The sequence below is a fragment of the Abramis brama genome (genome assembly GCF_963993115.1).
Source record: "Abramis brama genome assembly, chromosome: 15".
Taxonomy (NCBI): domain Eukaryota; kingdom Metazoa; phylum Chordata; class Actinopteri; order Cypriniformes; family Leuciscidae; genus Abramis; species Abramis brama.
The window spans coordinates 17,525,414-17,548,339 of NC_139977.1; the positions used below are offsets into that span (position 1 = coordinate 17,525,414).

Consider the following 22,926-nt stretch of genomic DNA (forward strand, 5'->3'; position numbering starts at 1 on the left):
CAGAACTAAAAAAAGAAAGAAATCTCACCACTGACACTGAGATTTGTCTAAAACAGAGAACTGTGGCCCTGAGGGACGTCTCTCTGTTCATATCTTGGTCTTTCTGATGGTTCTGCCTATAGGAGTGAATATGGTTATAGGCAGTGCTTAATTTATAAATTATCCAAAACAACAATTCTGCGCTGTGAGCTGTCATCCAGAACTGACCATACAACTTCAGTTTTCCCGGAACATACAATGACGTGACTAAACGGTGATGGCACAACTATAAGAGCAGCATTCACAAGTTTCTGCACGACCCAACACCCTAGTGTATTATTCAGTCACGTATTCTGTCTACATTAAGTCCAAATATCATTCAGTTGGTCAGTGATATTCTCTCACCGACAATGTCATTGCCTCTTTCATTACGTTTAATTATAACTGATCTAACACCCATTGCTTGTGTCTCCCACTATCCTGATTAGTATTAGTCGTCCAGCAGGGGTGCAGTTCCGGCTTCTTTGCGCAAAACAATAAGCAGTAAGCACCAACCAAGAGTGATTTTGAAATTAAGATATCCAATTGGTAGAAAATATATATGTTGAGGGCCAATAGCAAAACATAACCTCCAAATACATCTGGATAAACTTGTGCTCGCTCTGTCTCACTGCATGTACTGTCATAATGTAATGCACTTGCTCATGCCAGATCCTTTAATAACATAACACAAAAATCCCAAATCTGACATTTTCCGGAACAGGATCCAGCTCAAATTAAGCACTGGTTATAGGTAGAAACAGCTCTAACCATCTAAACAGGATACATTTTCCTCAAATTCCTCTCAAAAAGCTGATGTTTAGCTGTGGTATGACTACAGCATCTTAGCCTCAAGGCCTAGACAGAAAAACCTGAGCCTTACAGTTGTTAGTGCGGCGCCAAGCTGCCTTAAAGATAGAATCCCTTGAGAACCTCTGAAATTCTCCATTTTGTTTCTCAGAGGTAAATCAACCATGCTGGCGTCGCACAGACATAATAAGCTCATCTACAACACCAGTCACTTATATTCATTAAAGCAAGACTTTCCACTGCCTTCTCACAACAAAACCAAGGCCAAAAAGCAAAGCTAGTGTGGTGAAGATTAAGATCAGGGATGAACACAATCAATTGTTAATGAATGAGTGGAACAGATTACCTAATCAGACCTGTAGAGTGATGGAAAACGAAAAACGGAGATGTAGCATGAGGGAAAAGGATGAAAACGTTCCATCTTGACTTTCATTCCCTGTAATTGATAATTTCATGAGACCAGAGAGGCATACTTTCATCAGCAGTGTGAACGTGAATGTTTCACAGATATGAGAGATAGGAAAGGAGAGATAAGCATGCTAATATATAGCAGCTAGCTTCTGGAGCGGTGGCTAATCCAGCTGCGCTTCATTAAAGCGCACATCAAAGACATCGAACTGTGACGCAAAGGAGGAGGGGAGAAGGGGGATCAGAGAGAGAGAGAGAGAGACAGACAGAATTTCTCAAGGGTCTGATCAGATCAGTCAAGTATTTATGAAAGCAGAAAGCCATGACACCCCAGTGCCTTTGTTAGGTGCTGACAAAACATTTGCTGAGTGTGTTTTTTTAGTAAAATCATTCATTTTTAACCTCTCATTAGTGTCTGGCACACTTTCTGAGCGGCTCTCGCTATGCAGGCCTTGGTGAGAAATTAGTTCATAGAGCTTTGTGTTGTAAATTACCAGATAAAGCAGATAAATCATGGTGTTATGTATTTATGGTCACACTTGAAATACGGCCAATGAGAAGCCATTTATCTGTACACAACATGCAATGTGGCATAGTCTCAGGCCAAGTTAAGGATTTTGAACCAATAAGATTTTGTAGTGGGTGGGATTAAGCAGCACAATGCTGCACAAATTCACCTTGTTTTTAACATAAGTTCGGGTGCAGCCATTTGTTACTTGAATGTGTGAGGCTTCAGGTGTCATTCGATTTCAGTTATTTTAGCTGCACACACACACACACACACACACACACAAAAACAGTCTGTTATGCTGCTTGATGTTGCACACAATTGTAATCACACTGGTTGTAGCACAAAATTATTTTAGTCATTTATTTACCTATTTGCTAATGAATTGAAAGTCACGCATATTAACAGGAAATGGTTTACTTCTGCATTGAAAAATGTAATAGAAACCAAGGGATTTACAAATTGTTTTATTGCTCTTAACTTTTTACGACCAAAAAAAAAAAAAACTTTTCAGCTTCATCATATTATGTTGGACCAGCCGCTCGGTGTGAGTGCTCACTGTCTGTACTTTATTTTATCTGTCAAATGCTAATGGATTTACAGGTCAAGTCTACTGCCAGCCTCACCTTCAGGAGCTCCTCTATTTGCATCAAAAAGCAGTGCTTCAGTCCATGCTGGCCTTTGTCTCTTACACACAGACCAGAAAGTCTTCTCAACAGTGAGGAAGTAAGAAAGAAAATGGAGGAGAATTTATGAAGGAAGTGTAAAGGAAACTGATAAAGGTAGGGTGGGCAATTTCAGAGAGGCTAGCAATAGCAAGCTAGCTTTGAAAGCATAAGATCCCACCCTCCCTTCAGAGGGTCTCCAAACCCACACCTCCTCCAAAACACATGAACTCACACAGCCAGAGAAGAGTCTGCAAAGCATCACGAGACGAGAGACAGCAATAAATTGCCTCATGTCTCAAAGCATATAACATTACAAAAATAACAAAAACATACTTAAAGAACTCTGACCTGTAGCACCTGACATGCAGATTAATTTCTGCGTTAATAGTGTTGCCATAGAAACTTGAACTTGTCACGGGTTGCCATCTTTTAATCACGGTTCCGCCAATAATCTGTTAATTACTGTGAACGTAGCATAAGCTGGTTGTTTTGGTTCAGGAAGAACTGTAAAAGGTGGCTGCTGTTTGTTTGCGGCGCTCGGTGACTGACATCTGTCTACAACTCTGAAATGCTGATGACGTGTGATGTCTGAGTATGGGTGTATGGAAATACATATGTTGACAGGCAGGTAGGACTATTAGGTAGAATATTTTTTTGGTCCTGAGATTTCCATAGCAGATAAATGTAAATTATTTTGTATTTTAGACCACTCTATTATTGATTGCTATCAGGATGTGAAACATTGCCTACCATACATTTAATCTCCTATTGGTGTTGAAGGCGGTTCAAGTACTGGAAACGCTGTTTTGTTGTGTATTTGTGTGAGAAATTTGTAGTTAATCTAAAAATCTTTTCTTTTTTTCTTTTTATTTGGGGGGGGGGGGGGGGGGGGGGGGGGGGACCATAAAAGTGGAAATTTTGCTTCAATCTCAACCTGACTACATAACTAGCTTTACTGAAAAACTCATATTTATATTTTCCTGCTGAACAGGATGGTTATTCTGGTTGGCCAGCGCCAAATCAGCACTAACCAGCCTTTATCAGCATGAAGACTCCCGTGTGTTGCCGTTTGTGAGGACCGATGATGTTATGGGTGCTTGTGTTTCAGCCTGAAGCTAAACAACAATCTGCTTTCATCCAGCATGTGTCCAGTGCAGCTGTCTGCCGCCCCACAGCAGAAACCACTTCCTCTACGAGCCATTTAATCACCTCTACCTTATGGTATCTGTTCATCTGTCTGTTTGTCCTTTATCTCGATTTCTCTCAATAATTTTAGCTCCCATCTCTCTGCACTGCAAAAAAATTAATTCCTTAAAACAAGAGAAATGTACCAGAGAAGCATAATTGTAAGGTAAGAATATAATAAGAGAATATAATTTGTTAAGTTAATTTATTAACAAAAAGCTTAAATTAATTGTTCACCCCAAAATGAAAATTCTGTCATCATTTACTCACCCTCAAGTTGTGCCAAACCTGTACGAGTTTCTTTCTTCTGTTGACCACAAAAGATATTTTGAAGAATGTTGGTAACCAGACAGTTGATTGACCCCATTGGCTTCCATAGTATTTTTTTTTCTATGATGGAAGTCAATGGGGTCCATCAATTGTACTACAGTCGTACCCTAATTCCAGATAAGATAACCATCTCAAGTGAAACTTAATAATCAACAAGATACAACACATATGAAACAGGATTCCACACTGATGAGAAAACGGAAAAGACAAATAGCATGTCTAGCCCACAAACAGACATACATTTTCAGAGTAGAAGTAAACTAAATGTCTGGTTTGAATAGAACACATGAATATGAGTATAACTATGAGTATATGATATTAAAATATACAATAAACATAAAGCATAAGTGGATCAATTCAAGAATAATTTGAAAGGATTAATCATATAAATAACCATAAAAGAATGTATATATTTTTTTCTTATACAACACGTTTAACAAGATTTCATCTTTAATATGAATGAGCATCATTTTTACATTTATACTTTTAAGTTCCAATTGATTGGTTCTTTGTTCAATCTCAAACAATTATTTTATTTTTTATTATTAAGAAGTTTGCACAAAAGTTTGCTGAAATTAAATGTCTTTACCTGGAAGTGTTCTGTTAACTTTATTTGATTACATGATTTTTTATTTTGTGAACACATTTATATTTAGTTTTTATATATTTAGTTTCAGTTTTAGTAATTATAGTTTAGCAGAACTATAATTACTAAAACTGAAACTAAATATATAAAAACTAAATATAAATGTGTTCACAAAATAAAAAATAACTAACAAAACCATTAATGAAGCGAACTAAAGCGAAACTTGAAAATGATACTAAAATGTATTTAATCCGTTCGGAGCAGGTCGAGTAGAACCGGTTACATTTGGCCCCGTTAACCCGGATGGGGGTGAGGTTTAGGGAGGTGACTGTAACTGTCGTAGGCCAGTAAGAGTTGTGCTTGTAAACCTCACTACCCTGATCTCAAAGAGGCGCTCTAGCGACTGACGCTAGAGGCTGCGGTTTTTAGCCTCCCACGACGGAGGTCGCGGTTCGAATTCTGCGTGGAGCGGGTCTAGTAGAACCGGTTACACGCAGTTGAATGGTTTCAAATCTCCACCTTGTAAGTGCAGTCTAATTAGAGTCATTAACAGCACCAGTCAACGTCCAAATCCTTTACTTTAGAATGGCGAGCGACAAGAATTGCTTTCAAATTTCAAGATTGCAAATTACTACAGTAGGTTACTCCATGTCTGCTTAGACCCTGACGTAGCGCTTTTCCAAGACTGTTAGAAATATAAACGTTGGCATGGATTTTAGCGTGAGCACACACTAAGTTAAAATCTGTGCATACACCCTTGAATGTAGTGAAAACCAAAATTGCTCATTTTTTGCTCCTTATGGAACGGCATCAGATGGAACTATCCCCTGTAATGTGTTTTCCTCTTCCTTTCCTTTATCTTTCTCCAGTTGCACTTGTGTCTCTCTTCATCTACATCTATCTGAACGCATGATAGAGCTTTTCCTTGTGTTTTATTCTGTCTCTTTCCTTCCCATGCAGTCTCATAAATTTGTGAAGTATTCTGTCTGTGAGAGTGTGTGTGTATATATTTTTCAGAGAGAATGAAAGCGAGATTGATCTTCCTCATTTATGCTTACAGGGCTTCCTTTGATAGTTTGGCTGCTGTATTTACCCCTGCGTCTGTAACTTTCAGAACGTGAATGCATTAACGTTCATTTAAGAAAACAGGCCGCTGTTTTATCAGCCTCACCTTTCTATTTCTGTTTCTAAATGCAAGTCCTCCTCCCTTTTAACTTTGCCACCATCTCGCTACTTCTCCCTCCTCCTCCCTGACTCCGTCTCTGTCTTTCCTTTGCCTAAGGCCTATACTTTTATCATTCCCCGCACTCTAGCTACCTGTTGCCATGCCAACCCCATAATTTAGTGTCCTACACAATGCAGTGTGTACACCTGCCTAATGCGCTCGCCTTACCGTGTGAATGCATGAGAATCTTACCTGCGCCGCGCTGCTGAAGGTGCTTTTAATGACTCATTTAGAACCGAGCTTTTAATGTTCCGCCTCCTGCGCTCGCCCTGTCATCTCCGCAGCCCACACGCGCTCCATAAAGACCCTCTTCAGCTTGAGAGAGCCCAGTGCATGGAGCGAATATTTTTATTGCAAACACTGTTAATGTGCTCACTTATTATTGAGTTGACACCATGTGTGTGGCTGTATGTAAATTTGTGAATTTCCCCCATGACAACTTCAGTGCTTGCTGAATGGCTGCAGTGTGTGTTCATGCCTGTTAGCATACGTACAGGCTGTGCATGTGAGTGTGAAGTGGATAGGTTTTGGAAGTGAGCAGCTGTGTTAGTTTCAGACCGCATTAAGGTCCCTTGTTGATTTTTTTGTTTATGCACATCTGTCTCTTTCTTTGGTGGGGAGTGTTTGCATCAGTGAGTAATGGATCTAATTACAGCTGAGAGCTAGCATAGTTACCTGATCACAGTGATGACACTACTGTGGATGCCTGGCGTCATGGTTAATTGCTTCCTGCATTCCGTTATCCTCATCCGTCCTTATCCTGCTGTTTGTGTGGATCTTCTTATCTCCAACATCCAGGCCAAAGCAACCAAAATAAAAAACAGTTTCATCTCACAAGAACCATCTTTACACTTATAATTGCAGATCAGTACTAAACACAGTGAAGTACTGATCTACATGATCACATTCTATTTTATGTATACTGCCTTTCAACGGTTTGGGGTCAGTAAAGGTCGTCCGAAAATTTTGCACGTTCAAAAATAGATACGACCTTACGTTGTGTCTATCACGTTTACACGTTGCCTCTGAAAATTTCGTCCGTCATTAAAAAAATTCAGATCGGGTTCGATTTTCTGCGTTTTTCGCATCCGTAGCAAGCATTTTCAGAGTTGTTTTGACAATTCAGAGCCACCGTACAAGCGAACGCCAAAATTCCGAACTGTTCAGGATCAATTGTTTAATGGAAATTTGTGGTCTTTTTTTAAATATGTGGCTCCAGTATTGCTAGCAAAGTATCAAACTGAGCCACTGACATCCTGAAGTAAACTTTGAATCACTCTGGATAATCCTGCTGCTCCTTGATAAGGAGGTGGAACTCTCCTTCTTCTCTAAGCAATCTCAGGATTGGATGGACCCAATATTTCCTCTTTTCTTTTCTCTTTTTAAGAAGAGAGAAAATCATCCTCACTGCTTGAAGGACTCCATTTTCTATTGTTTTGCGGATTATTTCCAACACTATTTTCTATTCCTTGTATTTAATATTTTTTAGCTTATTGTATGACACTGCCACACACTATAGTGTAGACAAGATGTTTACAGGGTGATTGGGATGTAGTCAGGAGAACTGCAGATACAGAGAAAAAAGACAAAAATGGGGGATGGGATGTGCTAAGGCATGCACGTGTTACAATCATGTAAGATAAGCACGTGGGCTAATTAATAAAGAACAAGTCCTAATGAATTTAATTACACACACGTCTGGCCAATGAAGGCTGCAAAGCACAGAGAAGTGGGCAGAGAGAAGATTAGTGCTAACATGTAATAGAGGGATTACAGTACAAAACAGCAGTGGGAACGTGTGTTTACACTGCAAATGCAGATATACCTGAGCATGCCTAACGAACCTTTGTCCCTTGCCTTTGTCATTATCCATGAGCTCTGTCTCAAACAGTCTTGAGTTCAGTTCACTTCTATTCCTTTATGTCCTCATTTCCAGGATTAGACTGGATACACGCAGACAAAAAACTCATTTTCTTTTCTTTTTTTTTCAGTTTCTGCACTGAATCTGCACAGTAATGCAAAATAATGTCTAACTCAGCTGAGACATCTACAGTCTTAATATTTATGTCTCCTTTTTTACTTTCTATCTAGGGGATAGTTCACCTTTTCATTCTGTTAACATTTACCAATTAAAATGTTGTCATTCCAAACCCAAATGCAATTTTTTTCATGAAATTATGAAAATTCACTGACACAGACAAAAATGAAAAAAGACTGACATGGTTTAAAGACATTTGTAGATCAAGGGAATCAACATTTTTTCTGGGGCGCTCAAACCCTCAAGCAAGCTCCGTTTTTGGACCTCAGTATTTCTAAAACCCTGCGTACAGCCATGGTTACAATGATATACTGTGGTGATTGTGTGCCACCATCTTTTTTGCTAAATTAATTAAATTCTCCCCTTGTTGCTGCTGTAAAGCTTTCCTGTAGACAGTGTTTATCAACCATGTTCTGAATGTTCTAATTGCTAATAATGACAAATGGCGATTTGCCGTGGCTAACCACCTGCTTCCTAAGCACAATAGCGCTGTACCGCAGTCCCGTCTGCTGCATGTTCCTGCCTCTCTGAGGGAATCAGCTTCTCTATAATGCAGGAAACTCAAAAATGCCCACTGCATAAAGTTTTCATTACCTTTTTTCAATAATTTTCTCATTCAATGAATATTAGGGAATGTTGCATACACTCTTTGGGGTTCATGCATAAAAACAAGCAGAATGAATTTAGGTGTAAATCATTCATAAATCCATTCCTACATCCATTGTTGCATTGAACTGAAAGCGACAATCTACATAAGAATGGTTTTACGAACGATTTACACAGAAAACCATTCTGCTTGTGTTTCATGAATGAGCCCCTTTCTTCCACTGCCTTTCCTCAGCTCTTTCTCCAAGTCTTTGTCAATGGCTGCTGCTGCATAGCTATACCAATGTTTCTTAATAATCTGCTTTAACAATTTTAGGTAGTTTTTCCTGCCACTGCCAACTTTGATTTACTCACTTGGGAGTTTGTAACACACTTTGTTTGTAAAGTTTCTTTGAGCCATCAAAATGTTCTGTCTTTGTCCAACACAGGAAGATCCTTGAGGTGAAGGTCATTGACGATGAGGAGTATGAGAAGAACAAAACCTTCACCATCCACCTTGGGGAGCCGGTGCTGTTGGAGATCGGGCAGAAACACGGTCAGTGGATCTCCTTTTGACATCCATCTGCAGAGTTCTATGGTTTTGAATTAGAATACAGATTGGGGTCGCTGTTTAATATTGTATTAATAGCTTTCACATCTATCCCTGAATAATTCAGGAACAGATTTGATTGAAAGGTTTCTTTGTGCGAATTGAGCGAATAATGGGAGACAGTGGACTGTGGTCTTGAGCGATTGAATGAGTGATTGTTATAACGGAAGCGTAGGGACAGGCAGTAACTGGTCGCAGTGTAAGCGGCCATGTTGAAGCAATATCTTTAGGCCATTTCTGCACGTTAATTATGTACTAACTGCTCTAATTTAATGTTCATCCCCATGCTCTTCAAATTGCTGCACTGTTATGGGATCCAATTATGAATAAGCATTTTTTTATGATTTTTGACATTCAGTCTCTTGAACGCTTCTCTAGAACACACAAAGTGATGTGTTTGTTTCCTGCTTATATATAGCGCTACTATAACATGATACATTGCAACTGATTATAATAAACACAAAGGAATGAATTCACTAAACGTTTGTCATTTATATGCAGTATTCTTGTTCACTATTCATCCACAATCTAGTTCAGTGGTTTTTTTTTCACAATGCAGTCTGTGGACCACAGAAAATTTGAGATATTTATTTAAATATTTTTTTCTCGCAAAATGCCTTTTTAGGGCTTTCAAAGGTAACTGAAATGAAATATGTTTAACGCAGTAATTTTTGGAAACATTTTAAACATTTGAATATTTATATTACAATACAAATATTAGATGAAAGACTTAAAATTGAATTTAGTTTAAATATTAAAATTACTGGGGGCCCTATCATACACCAGGTGCGATGCAATTGTTTTTTGCTAGTTTCAGCCCGACGCAGTTATCATTTTCACGTCCTGCGCCCCGTTGTTTAAATAGCAAATGCATTTGCGCCCATTTGTTCGCCCATGGGCGTGTTGGTCTGAAAACGAGGTGTGTTCAGGCGCATTGTTGGCACATTGCTATTTTAAGGCAACTGAAATAGACTGACTAAAGTCAATGGCGCATAATTTTTTTCTGTTATTTAAAGAGCACGTTAGTAATATGCGCCTTTAGGCGAGTCCACAACGCACGTACACTCTGCTTATTGCACACACAGGGCAGCACACAAACTAGCTAAATATAAAAAAATAAAAGGATTACAATGTAAAAGATTAATATTGTGTACATAAAGATATGGGGGAATCCGGCTTGTCCCGTAGATGTTCTGCTTGCGCGCTCTAACGTTGCGCACAAGCAGTTCCGTTTGTTCTCTGGAGACGCATTCAGTCTTCCCGCTTGCAAATTCCGTCATGTAAATAGCAACCCGCCATGGCGCGAGCGCAACTGGCTTGGGAATGGGAGATGAGACTCTGATTGGTTTATTGCACGTTACGTTACGCCCAAAACACACCAATTACTCATTAAGAGAATAGGGACAACTCTTTTAGACCATGCGCCGGGCGTGCATATCATTTTTCCTGTTGTTAAACTAGCAAAAGTGGATTAGGACACGCCCTAAGTGCACTTGAGCCAGGCTCTTTAGACCATGCGGTTAGATCGTTAAAATAGGGCCCTAAAGCTAATAAAAATGAAGACTTAAAAATAAAAACCGAAAGTATAAAAATAAAAGCTCATTTAAAATATTAATAAAAACGATAATAATATCTATCTATAAATTACAGAAACGTCTATCTGTCTGTGTGTCTGTGTGTGTGTGTGTGTGTGTGTGTGTGTGTGTGTCTGTTAACCACATATCTCTCGAACCGTTAGTCCGATGGATTTCAAATTCGACAGGTGTCTTGCCACGGGCACGAGTAAGTGCAGTGCCAAGTTTGACGTTGTTTGGATGAGAAATGCAAAATATATCGTTAAATATATCATTTTTAGAAGGTTGTGGTTTAAAAATAAACATTCTGACATTAGAGGGTTGTTTCGGTCCAAGAAGCCCCAAGAAGGTTGTGGTTTAAAAATAAACATTCTGACATAAACACTCAGTCAGCTACACTGTTTACTTCTGAATATTATAGTTTGGTTCCAGAACGTGATAAATCCATTTTGATTAATTTGAGTAAAAATGTGTTTTCTTTACCAAGAAAGTGGCAAGATGAAAACCACTATTTTCTGTTTCAAACTTTCACATAGCATCTTTAGGTTATAATAACATAAAAAATTCAAATCCATATTTTGATTTTCAAAGACTTATTATAAAAATGGATTATTTTTCCCCAAAAATGCAATAAATTCATGACACTTTTTTTTTCCAAAATGCAATTAATCCATTGAATCAATATAAAAGTAATTTTTTATCATATTGAAACTGTTGAAATCAGCCATCGCTAAGAAATATCTCCTGAACTTTTTTGTTCAGCGATCAGCTCACAAAAACTGATTTTGCACGGGCACTTTGCACTGCTCCCTGAATCAACGCGCTTATTCATTTGTAGATGTAAACTGAATCTATAAGTCAGCTATGCTGTTTACTTCTGAATATTATATTTCATTCTGGTGCGCTTAACGTTATCGCTACTGTGTAAATGCTATTCACCAACTAAACATATCCTTTTCAGTGCGTTCACATTCTCTTTCACGGGCATCATTTGTAGTTGCCTATTCACAAAATGTTTCCTCAAGCATAGCGTTTTCTCAGAGTTCACTGTGTGCTTTCTACCATGCACAAATAAAAATGTCACTGAACTTTTGCTGTGTAATTGTAACAATGTGCACTCAAACACACCAAACCAACAATTACTAAAAACATACTTAAAAACTGATTTTGCACTAGTCTATCTATAAATTACAGAAACGTCTGCCTGTCTGTCTGTCTGTCTGTGTGTCTGTCTGTGTGTGTGTGTGTCTGTTAACCACATATCTCTCGAACCGTTAGTCCGATGGATTTCAAATTCGACAGGTGTCTTGCCACGGGCACGAGTAAGTGCAGTGCCAAGTTTGATGTTGTTTGGATGAGAAATGCTAAAGATATCGTTAAATATATCATTTTTAAAAGGTTGTGGTTTAAAAATAAACATTCTGACATTAGAGGGTTGTATCGGTCAAAGAAGCCCCAAGAAGGTTGTGGTTTAAAAAATAAACATTCTGACATAAACACTGTTTATTTCTGAATATTATAGTTTGGTTCCTTCTGAATATTATAGTTTTCTTTACCAAGAAACCAACAATTACTAAAAACACACACAAAAACTGATTTTGCACGGGCACTTTGCACTGCTCCCTGACTCGACGGATGTGGATGTAATTCAAGTTCATTTGTGGATGTAAACTGAATCTATAAGTCAGCTATGCTGTTTACTTCTGAATATTCTGGTGCGCTTAACGTTATCGCTACTGTGTAATAGTAGCCTATGCTATTCACCAACTAAACATATCCTATTCAATGCGATCACAGTCTCTTTCACGGGCACCAAACCAACAGTTACTAAAAACACACACAAAAACTGATTTTGCATGGGCATTTTGCATTAGAGGGTTGTATCGGTCAAAGAAGCCCCAAGAAGGTTGTGGTTTAAAAATAAACATTCTGACATAAACACTCAGTCAGCTACACTGTTTACTTCTGAATATTATAGTTTGGTTCCTTCTGAATATTATAGATTTCTTTACCAAGAAACCAACAATTACTAAAAACACACACAAAAACTGATTTTGTTTCTTTACCAAGAAACCAACAATTACTAAAAACACACACAAAAACTGATTTTGCACGGGCACTTTGCACTGCTCCCTGAATCGACGGATGTGGATGTAATTCATTGTGGATGTAATTCATATTCATTTGTGGATGTAAACTGAATCTATAAGTCAGCTATGCTGTTTACTTCTGTAATTTATAGATAGATTCTGGTGCGCTTAACATTATCGCTACTGTGTAATAGTAGCCTATGCTATTCACCAACTAAACATCCTATTCAATGCGATCACAGTCTCTTTCACGAGCATCATTTGTAGTTGCCTATTCACAAGCTGTTTGCTCAAGCATAGCGTTTTCTTAAATATATCGGTAAAAGAAGCACTTAGAAGGTTGTGGTTTAAAAATAAACATTCTGACATAAACACTCTGTCAGCTATACTGTTTACTTCTGAATATTATATTTTATTCACGGCCATCAATTGTAGTAACCTAGCCTGCAAACTCTACACAGCTCAGTAGATGTTCAATGTGTCTTCTGCTGACAGGGGACTCTAATGATAACAAACCGGCGGTGGTGGCTGAGGAAGAGGAGGTGGCCAAGATGGGGTGCCCAAGTCTGGGAGAGCACACCAAAATGGAGGTGGTCATAGAGGAATCCTATGAGTTTAAGGTAAGTCCTGTGAATCAGGAAAAACAATACAACAATACTGCTCAATTTCCCACATTCAATTTATCTGAATCCTTACCTTCGCCTTCCCATGGTGACAGCTTCAATACTGGAGGTCACTGGGGTCAGGTAGCTCAGGGATTTAGAAGAGATTTGGGGTGGAAACACTGTGTTACTCCCTCTTAGATTATCCGCAGCCCTCTGAATGCAAAACAAGCAAATGGCTAGGACAGTATGACATTGGAGAAAATGAAATTCGGACGGGGTTGTGCATAGACGCCCACTAGCTCACTGAATTCAGTTTAGTTGAGACCTCTGTGCTCACTGGCCTACGAGACAGAGTCATATTAAATCTTGCCTACTACAAGGACACATTTTTGTGAGTTTAGGTTTGATTGATCTTCTTGTGTTGTATGTGTATTTGTGTGTTTTTGCAGAATACCGTCGACAAGCTAATAAAGAAGACTAACCTGGCGCTGGTGGTGGGCAGCAGTAGCTGGAGAGAACAGTTTGTCAGCGCTGTGACTGTCAGTGCAGGTCAGTGTCTCTCTGTGCTCATACATGCTCAAATAGAAGCCTGTGGACCACACAACTGGTTTATATTCAATCAAATGATTTGTATAAAACCTTGCCAGCAACAACCAATTTGTCTGTCCACACTGAATGTGAATATTCTGTGCGACATGACTCAATCTCAGCCAAGCAGGAGATATTTAATGATAAATGTACACTGTAAAAAAAAAAACTTTTTTGAAGTTGTAAATAAAACAAAAATTATTGGATTCGATTACCGTATTTGTTATATTGGATTCAATTATTATTGGATTATTAGTTTAATTTTATTCTTCTTAAGTAAAAATTTCACATTTATTTTAGTGCTTGCTGTTTCTTTGTAATTATTCCTGAAATTTACTAGCAATTTCTGAGTAAAAATTGTCTAAAAGTAAATCCTTCATTTTTTTTCATTATATAGTTATGTGGAGCGATAACAAATTTTACTATTATCGAGCAACCCTACTATATACTTTTGGTTACCTCCATAGGTGATGATGATGAGGAAGAGAGTGGGGAGGAACGTTTGCCCTCATGCTTTGATTACATCATGCACTTCCTGACGGTTTTCTGGAAGGTTCTGTTTGCCTTCGTTCCACCCACGGAGTACTGGAACGGCTGGGCCTGCTTCATTGTCTCCATCACGCTCATTGGGGCCCTAACTGCTCTTACTGGAGATCTGGCATCTCACTTTGGTTGTACAGTTGGCCTGAAGGACTCAGTCACAGCTGTGGTGTTTGTGGCCCTGGGCACATCTGTACCTGGTGAGTGTTTATTTGTGTATCAGATGTCCTTCCAATAGCATGTAGCTGATTAGTAAGAGATAACGTACAGTCATCGGGTCATTATCAAAAAATAAACCCTGACAAACCTGAATGCCATGATAAACCAGTCAGAATCGAGTATTCGGTCAAATATTCAAGCATTACATACTGTACTATTAAAATGTTGTTACTGCTTCCAAAATCTTTTCTAATTTATATTTCCATTATGGCCCTAGTCAGCTTCTGTGCGAGTGCTGTGGTTTTTTAGACTGTTTAATTATGTGGACTAATTAGAGGACATGATTTGCTCTGGAGCTACAGGGGATCTGTTTGTTTGTCTTGGCATTAGCCACAATAGACTGGATGGAATGATTCTGCACATATTCAAGCTCTGTATGTCAAACCATCCTCAAGCTCCAACACACATAATGAAAAGATCCACTTGAAAGACAAATCTCCCATGAGATCTTTCATATCTCAGTTGTTTCTTCTAGACAGCAGTGAGATTAAAGGGATAGTTCACCAAAAAACTGTTTGGTTACCCATATTCTTCAAAATATATTTTGTGTTCAACAGAACAAAGAAACTCATACAGGTTTAGAACAACATGAGGGTGAGTAAATTATGACATAATTTTCATTTTTGGGTGAACTATCCCTTTAAATAGAGAGCAAACTGTGCTTAACTTTCATACTACTAAAACTTATAAGAGGTCGGTGATATAAGTACAAATTAATATCACATTATTCTTATACATTTTGGTTGCTAATGATATATATCAATGTATAAATCACAATATATACATTGTTATGCAAAAGTGATAAAAAAATAATAATAATGGCCGGTTTTTCAAAGTTATGGTAGAGCCTTGGTAGTCATAATTTGATTATATGTTTTATGGAGGTAAAATGATATTAAAAAAACATTTTGTAAATGTGTAAATGAAGTTGCAAATGTAAAAAAAAAAAAACCTATTTGCAATTTTGCAAATTTGCAAGTTCATTTGGTAAAGCGTTTAGTAAAACTGGTAACTCCTTGGTATGTGGGTCTTTTTGAATGATTAACTAAAAGAACTAGTTCATAAGATGAATTTGTTTTCAATCAAATTACACTGGCTGCGCTGTAAACATTTTTTTTTATGCAGCTTACTCAATAAAGTTAGACTGAAAACTTAGATTCATAACACTTTTTCTTTCTCTTTTGTTAACAGTATATTGGTTTAACCTGTCTATTGCCCATCTTTACTGTCAGATATTTCTTCTAATAAAAAGACCCATGTAATCTCATATTTATCTCTCTAGAGTTTCAGAAGAGTTCAATAACTGTGCTCAGATTTTCCAAAATACCATACAATCAAAAGTCAGATATTTTAATATGAACTCGCTCAAACATTTCTCATCAAGTTCTTCCCAGACCGAATTGCTAACATTCATTTTATCATGTAGTACATCTATACTCTTAGTAGGTCAACAATGATCTCATTTGTTTTTATTTTTATTTCTCATTCGGGCTATTAGGAGAACAATTCGAGACAAAGTTGATACTTCAATTAAACATAATTGCGACCACCCTTCAGTGATTCCCGTCCCGGTTCCTGAAGGAACACCAATAGTAAACATTTTGGAGGTCTCTCTTATCTGACCCATCCATTTCAGGTCTTGAAGTCTCTACTGATGAGCTGAATCAGGTGTGTTAGGAAGTGTTTGAAAAGTTTACCGTTGGTGTGTTTCCAGGAACTGGGTTGACAAATACTGTCCTGAACTATGAAAGCAGCGTCTTTCATTAAAATGGCCCTTTGGGGCTCTTCCAGTTCTCTCTCTCTGACTTTTTTTTGCTCTCTCCAGACACATTTGCCAGCAAGGTGGCAGCCATCCAGGACCAATACGCCGATGCATCCATTGGAAATGTGACGGGTAGTAATGCAGTTAACGTCTTCCTGGGTATCGGAGTGGCGTGGACCATCGCTGCCGTGTACTGGAACAGTCAGGGCAAAAAATTTATGGTCCCGCCCGGGTCGCTGGCGTTCTCCGTCACCCTCTTCACCATCATGGCACTGCTGTGTGTTGTGACTCTACTGTACCGCCGCCGGCCCACTGTATCTGGGGGCGAGCTGGGGGGCCCGCGAACCGCCAAGCTGCTCACCGCGTTCCTTTTCTTCGTGATGTGGCTCATCTACATCATGCTGTCCTCGCTGGAGGCTTACTGCCATGTGCCTGGCTTCTGAGAAAGATCATAAGAAAGATGTACTCCACTGTACAACCCCCATCATTCTTCCTCTCTGCTTTTGTGTATATGAGAAGTCTAAAATTAGTGTTTACATCTGTTCTTACTGGTAATTATCATTGTTGAAACTGAACTTGCATCCTTTCGCTCACAGTGATGTAAATATCTAGATGAGTGTCAGTGAAGGATGATAGAGGCTGTGTGGTTTCATGCACAGCTTTCTCTTTATAGATGGATTTCTCTTACATGGTGTCTGCCACCACCTGGATATTCAGACAGCAACACTCTCCAGAATACTCTCCAGAGAGCCACCTCAGCGCTTTTCTTGCTTCAGTGCTGTTTTTTTCCAACGATGGTCCTTTACGCCTCACTTCGATATTCTCTCAGAAATCCCTCTTCTATAATTTTTTGCTCCCCTCCCAGTCGCAGTCAGTAGACTCATTCCCACTGCAGAGATTTGGGAATGCTTCACACCTATACCTACCCTTAAGACATGAACGCTCTGTTTCATCTGTCTTCTCTCGCCTGTTTCTGCAGCTCCACATAGACCTTCACACCACACTAGCGCTTTTCATTTCTCACAACTATAATTTCAGCTCAAGTGATGCGGCAAGGGCTGAGCCTTCCCAAACTGACTCTGCCCCACACACAGTGATACCTACCTATACGACCTCTCCCCCAATAATAACTTCCTGACTACTAACCTTGCCTCAGTGTTTCCTATACTGCAGATTTGTCATCATTGACCTGCCCTAGCACTACTTATACTGCACTTTTTGACCAATGGCCCTGTCCCCAATATTTCATCATCTTTTTCACCTCTGACCCTGCCCCATCACTACATACACCACACTTCTCACTTCTGACTCCACCCACTACACTACCTGTGCCACACCGTTTTCATCTCTGGCCCCACCCCAATATTACCACACCTTATTTACATATGACCCTTCCCCCTATATGTGCTATGCCTTCTCCATCTCTGCTCCACCCCCAAACTATATATGCCACACCTTATTTACATATGACACCTCTCCCAATACAACAAACAAACAGCCTCTTCACTCCTGACCCCTCCCCTACATTATCAATACCGCACATTTTTACCTCTCATCCTGACCCATCACTACCTACACCACACTCTTTTCAAGTTCGATTCTGCCCACAATTCTTTAGTCACACTTCTTTATCTGTGGCCCCACCCCAATATTATATATACCACACCTTCTTTAGAAATGACCCCACCCCTGACAGAACATGTCACGCCCTCTTAACATCTACTTTTTTATGTCAAATACTGGTGTTGTAAAGCTGGTGTTTTTATTTATTTATTTATTTTTATCATGCTACTGAAAGTTAATTATGAAGTCAAGAGAAGGAATGCAGGAAGAAAAGAAAGATTTGTTTTTCAAGCTTTTCTGGCTATTTTTGTTGAACGTGAACAAAACCAGAAGAGGTACACATTTTGCATGGCACAACATTAGTGGTAGAAGTTGAATGGAGACCAAAAGAAATAGTTTAACGGTGACATTGACATAAGAACCAAGGTGTTAGTGTTTATTCATGTGATATTTATTGATATTTATTATTATCAACTACGTATTGTGTGGGGAAATAATGTAGGCTGTATGTGTATGAGAGCATGTATTTGAAAGGACGAGTGCAACGGATTAGACGAAATATATGAGTGTTGTGTGCTAATCTGTCAAACAGTGTTCAAAGTCTTTGTATATGAATATGAGTGTCTTAACGTATGAAAGTGTTGAATTTCGTATGAATTTTGTGTCTGTCACTGCCACACTCAGGAGTTTCAGGCTCTCATCATGTGAGCTTCGAAATCTTTTCCCATCATCCATTAATCTACAAATGGGTGCAGCTTCCATGACCATGTGGTACATTCGTTCTCATAATGTTGGTCCTAAATCATGCAGTGAGAGAGCAGACTGTCCTGTCGTGCCGAACTATGTTCTACAGCTTCACTGTGTCAAGCTTTTAAGCTTTATTCGCTATCAAAGGCATTGCGTCATGTGGTTGTGTGTGAACACAACATGGGTGCCTTGATATCAACAGTACATTATCTCTAGGCTAGTGGTTCTCAACGGGGGCGTTCAGAGAACAATGGCGGGTGTTGGAAGCAAGATTTTTGAAAGGGGGCGTTCAGGTGTTCATGGGGGGCGTTCGAGTTTACACCAAAGATCCAGGCAAGACAAGATTAAACGTTATTACTTGCAAAATAATTGCCTACAACATTCTAAAATCTGCCAGTTTAATGCGACATGTAAGCTATGTATAGTTTCTTTTACAATGACTTTATTATTTTTCCAGTCATAGACCAGCGCTCAAGCACTGACTAGAATCAGCATTCACATGCTCAAAAATGTGTTTCACGCTGACAACAATCCGGTGGTGTCTAGAATCACGCAGTGGAGGATTGGAAAGTTAACAAGCCATTAAAAAAGTATTGACTTAAGAACCACTTATATATTTTCAAATATTTTCAATAAATCATGTTCCCATTCACTCCGGCGATGGATTTTAAACTAAATTCTATTTATAAGGTAAAACTTACATTTTTAGGCATTGACTAATGACTTTAGAAAACAAAATGTTTTCTTTGTTCACCAAGTAATTTACTGGTCAGACATTACTTTAAGGAGAAAATGACAATTTGATGGATAATTTAAATATATTCTGTAATCACATTTTGGTAATGTATTAATTCCGCCGTCACATCTGAGCGCGAAACGCTACTTGGATAGTTTCAAGATAGTTAAAAAATAATGAATAATACAATAATAATTTAATTGTTCATATGTGTTTATTCTTGTTAAAAGATTATAGGCAATCGCTTGGACTTGCATGCCTCAGGTACCCTGGAAATCCAGAGTTCTCGCGACAGCACGAGTTGAATTTGCTCAGCGAGTTTACTCTGGCGTCAAGTAATGATGCTCATTAAATATGCCCTTGTATCTGAGCTGCACCAATCACATTGGGTTATCTGATAGAGGCGGGCCAGAGGCGAGCTAAACAGATGACAACAGCGCTGTGGCGTCAAAGTCATTAGTAAATTTTGCAAGATGGCTATGGATGAACACCAACCGAAAACCAACCAATCAGCTTTGGCCTTTCCATAACAACATCGAAAGCTCGGCCGAACAGCTGATCATAACTTTACAGGGCGGGTTTTTATTTCTCATCTCCATTAATATATCTAGTAATAAAGTTAAGGCGGTAAGGGACCTGGATAATGGATAGGGGGCGCTGGCCCAAAAAAGGTTGAGAATCACTGCTCTAGGCCATACAGTAGGTCAGTCACTGAGTTTACACTGTAGTCAAGTGAAAATAGTGAGTTTATTTATTGTTCATGCACAGCATGAGCATTTTACCTGTGAAATGTGAGCCCCTCACCTTTGCCACATTAATCCAGAGCGTATCCAATTATCCAAGCGCTTACCTCTCCTGATAGCATTGCCGCTGCCTAATTTGTGTTTATGTGCATGGTTAATGTATAATAGATATGATTCCAGTTCAGTTTCAGTTTGCTCTCTTTATTCGGTGTCCTCCATCTGCTCCTTAACTAATGAGACTTGGTTCATTTCCAGTTAGCCAGGAGTTAAACTAGCCAAGTTAGCCCAACTCTCGCTCTCTCTCTCTCTCATCCCATACTCCTCTTTGCTAAGTGATACAGTGATTATGGGTTTCAGTTTGCAGATATTACATAATTGTTTACAAGGGTTTAATGTGTCCCATTTTCTCAGCTATCAGCCATCTGCTTGGCCCGACCTGGGACACATGCTATAGGAAACGGAAAGTTATAGCTTTAGGAAATTATAAGGGCCCCAGTAGACCAGAGCATCACTTTTTAATGCACTAAATAAAAGTCTTTTTAAAGAGCGTTCTGAAATATGATAAGAGGGAATGCACAGTCCCATTACCTGATTTATAATGATGCCAATGGCCAAATGCACCACTTTAGAAGGGTGCTATCTGTTATGACGATACCATTGGCTTAAAAGAGGCTGGGCTGCTATAGCACTCCATTTTCGTGAAAGATAGAACTTAGAGGTCCAACAAATCCACTGTCAGCCTTTATGAATAAGTGCTCTGCTCACTTTCTAATGCAATGCGTGACGCAACAGTGGGCGAAACAGATACACATACGGTCCGCATTTATACCTGCATATGTGTATTTATACATTCCAATGATACCAGATTAAAAAAAGCACAGAGTGATGTATTTTTAGTGCTTCTTGTTGCTAGGCGATGTCTCAAAGAGTTATTGTCTTTCTGTCATTATGTTGTCTGGTGTCAGTGCTCAAGGGTGGGTGGGTTGGTTTGTAATTACTTTATAAGGTCACGCTTGTCTTTCTCCTTTTATCTGGCCGCACAGGGTAAATGAACTTAAAAGTTCCACCCGAATTCAAGGACAATTAAGAACCTTAAACTGCCCCTTAGAGTTTTGCCTCATATTAATATGAGCGTTTTGCTTTGTGGAGAGCAGAGCAGTGATTGATTTTATCGAGGTAAACATGTTCAAATGTAGCTGTCATAGTTGCATCAAACTATAGAGGATTATGGTGGTGAATCCCTCTTTAATGCTCAGTCGCCTGTGGATAACCTTGAAGGAAATTACCATATGAGAGCATATCCCTCTTGAAAATCTTTTATGTGGACCGGGAAGGACCATTTTTTGAGGACTTAGCCTAAGGCATTGTGACGGATCAATGATCATATAACAGAAGATGTGCATAGACACACACTTAAAAGAATAGTTCACCCAAAAATGAAAATTCTGTCATCATTTACTCACCCTCATGTAGTTCCAAAACCACATTTTTTTTGTGCTCAACAGAAGGTTTTTAAGGACATGAGGTCAAGTAAATAATTTTAAATGTTGTGTTTTTCTGTCCTTTTAAGTGTGTTTCCATGCTCGTCCACTGTTATTTGATCATAAATCAGTCACAACTTCCCCAAATACCCTGGCATAAACAAAATGACCTTGAATATCTAATATTCAAAGTCCATCAAAGCATGCTCGTTTGACTCTTGTATGTCAGAGTGCTTGTGTCGTGTGAGAGTCACATGTGCTCTCTTATGATACTTCAATCTTAAAGCATGTCTTTTCTGTGTGTGTGCATTCGTCTCATAATATTACATTTCTCTTTAATCACAAACATTGAAATATTTACAAAAGAAATTAATTGTGTTTGGTTTTGTATGTATTGCTATTTGATAAATTACTGTTTTAAAAGACTTTGTTTGTTTTTTTAAAAAAAGCCAAGTGTTTGTTAGTTATATGACACTATTATTGTCTTGAGATCTGTTCTGTACTGAGACAAATTTATATTTTGGGTAAAAAAAAAAAATCAAGTACTGCATAGAGTACTTTATCATCATCATCATCACAACAACAACAAAATAATGTATGTTCTCAATGTTTTAGCTAAAAGTGTGTGGGGGAGAAAGGGTGTGATTTTAATGTGAACTCATTAAAGCTGTAATGTGAAGGGAAACTACAGTATTTTGCCGAAAGATGGAGAATGAGTCTCTGTTTGTAATGCGTAAAACTTTGTTTCTTATTTAATTTATTACTGAGTACATTAAAGTTGGAATTGTATATTACTAACAGACTTTTTAACTCTTTATTAAAGGGGCTTTTGTTTTTTCTCCAGCAAATGACTAAGAAATCACAACACCTCTGCTAATATAACTGTCTATTTATTGACTTTTCTTGGCCTTCATATCAAACTAATTAGCTGTATAATCGAATATCTAACTGCTAAGTACAAAATTAGCATTTAAGTATATTCTTATGGGCTGTGTATGTTTAAGATAAATATGTTTATGTAGATATTTTAAAGAAATTTCAACTTTGTTTGCCCATACACATTAAAAAAAATAACAAAATCTATTACTGGGGTGGTACCCTTTCAAAACTTACTAATATGTACCATTTACACAATAGGCACACTTTAATTAAGAAAGTACACATACAAAAGGTGTATCTTTTTTCTGAGAATGTACAATGAAATTCAGTGCACACAAAACAACATTGGTCCCCATTTACTCTCATTGTATTTGTATGTGTTGCACAGAAGAAAGTAAGTCATGGGGTTAGGAACAAAATCAGGACTG

General features: G+C 38.5%; 1 protein-coding gene across 2 annotated transcripts in view; it reads left to right on the top strand.

Annotated features, from left to right (window-relative positions):
* slc8a4a (solute carrier family 8 member 4a) overlaps positions 1-22,417 on the top strand; it is a 60,531-nt gene extending 38,114 nt beyond the window's left edge. For both annotated transcript variants that reach the window (XM_084136293.1, XM_084136292.1), the window contains 5 exons: positions 8,811-8,917; positions 13,131-13,255; positions 13,690-13,789; positions 14,296-14,568; positions 16,413-22,417. In XM_084136293.1, the coding sequence (XP_083992419.1) occupies positions 8,811-8,917; positions 13,131-13,255; positions 13,690-13,789; positions 14,296-14,568; positions 16,413-16,792 (985 nt within the window). In that variant the 3' untranslated portion in view covers positions 16,793-22,417. The remainder of the gene's footprint in view (positions 1-8,810; positions 8,918-13,130; positions 13,256-13,689; positions 13,790-14,295; positions 14,569-16,412) is intronic.
* The last annotated feature ends 509 nt before the right edge of the window (positions 22,418-22,926 follow it).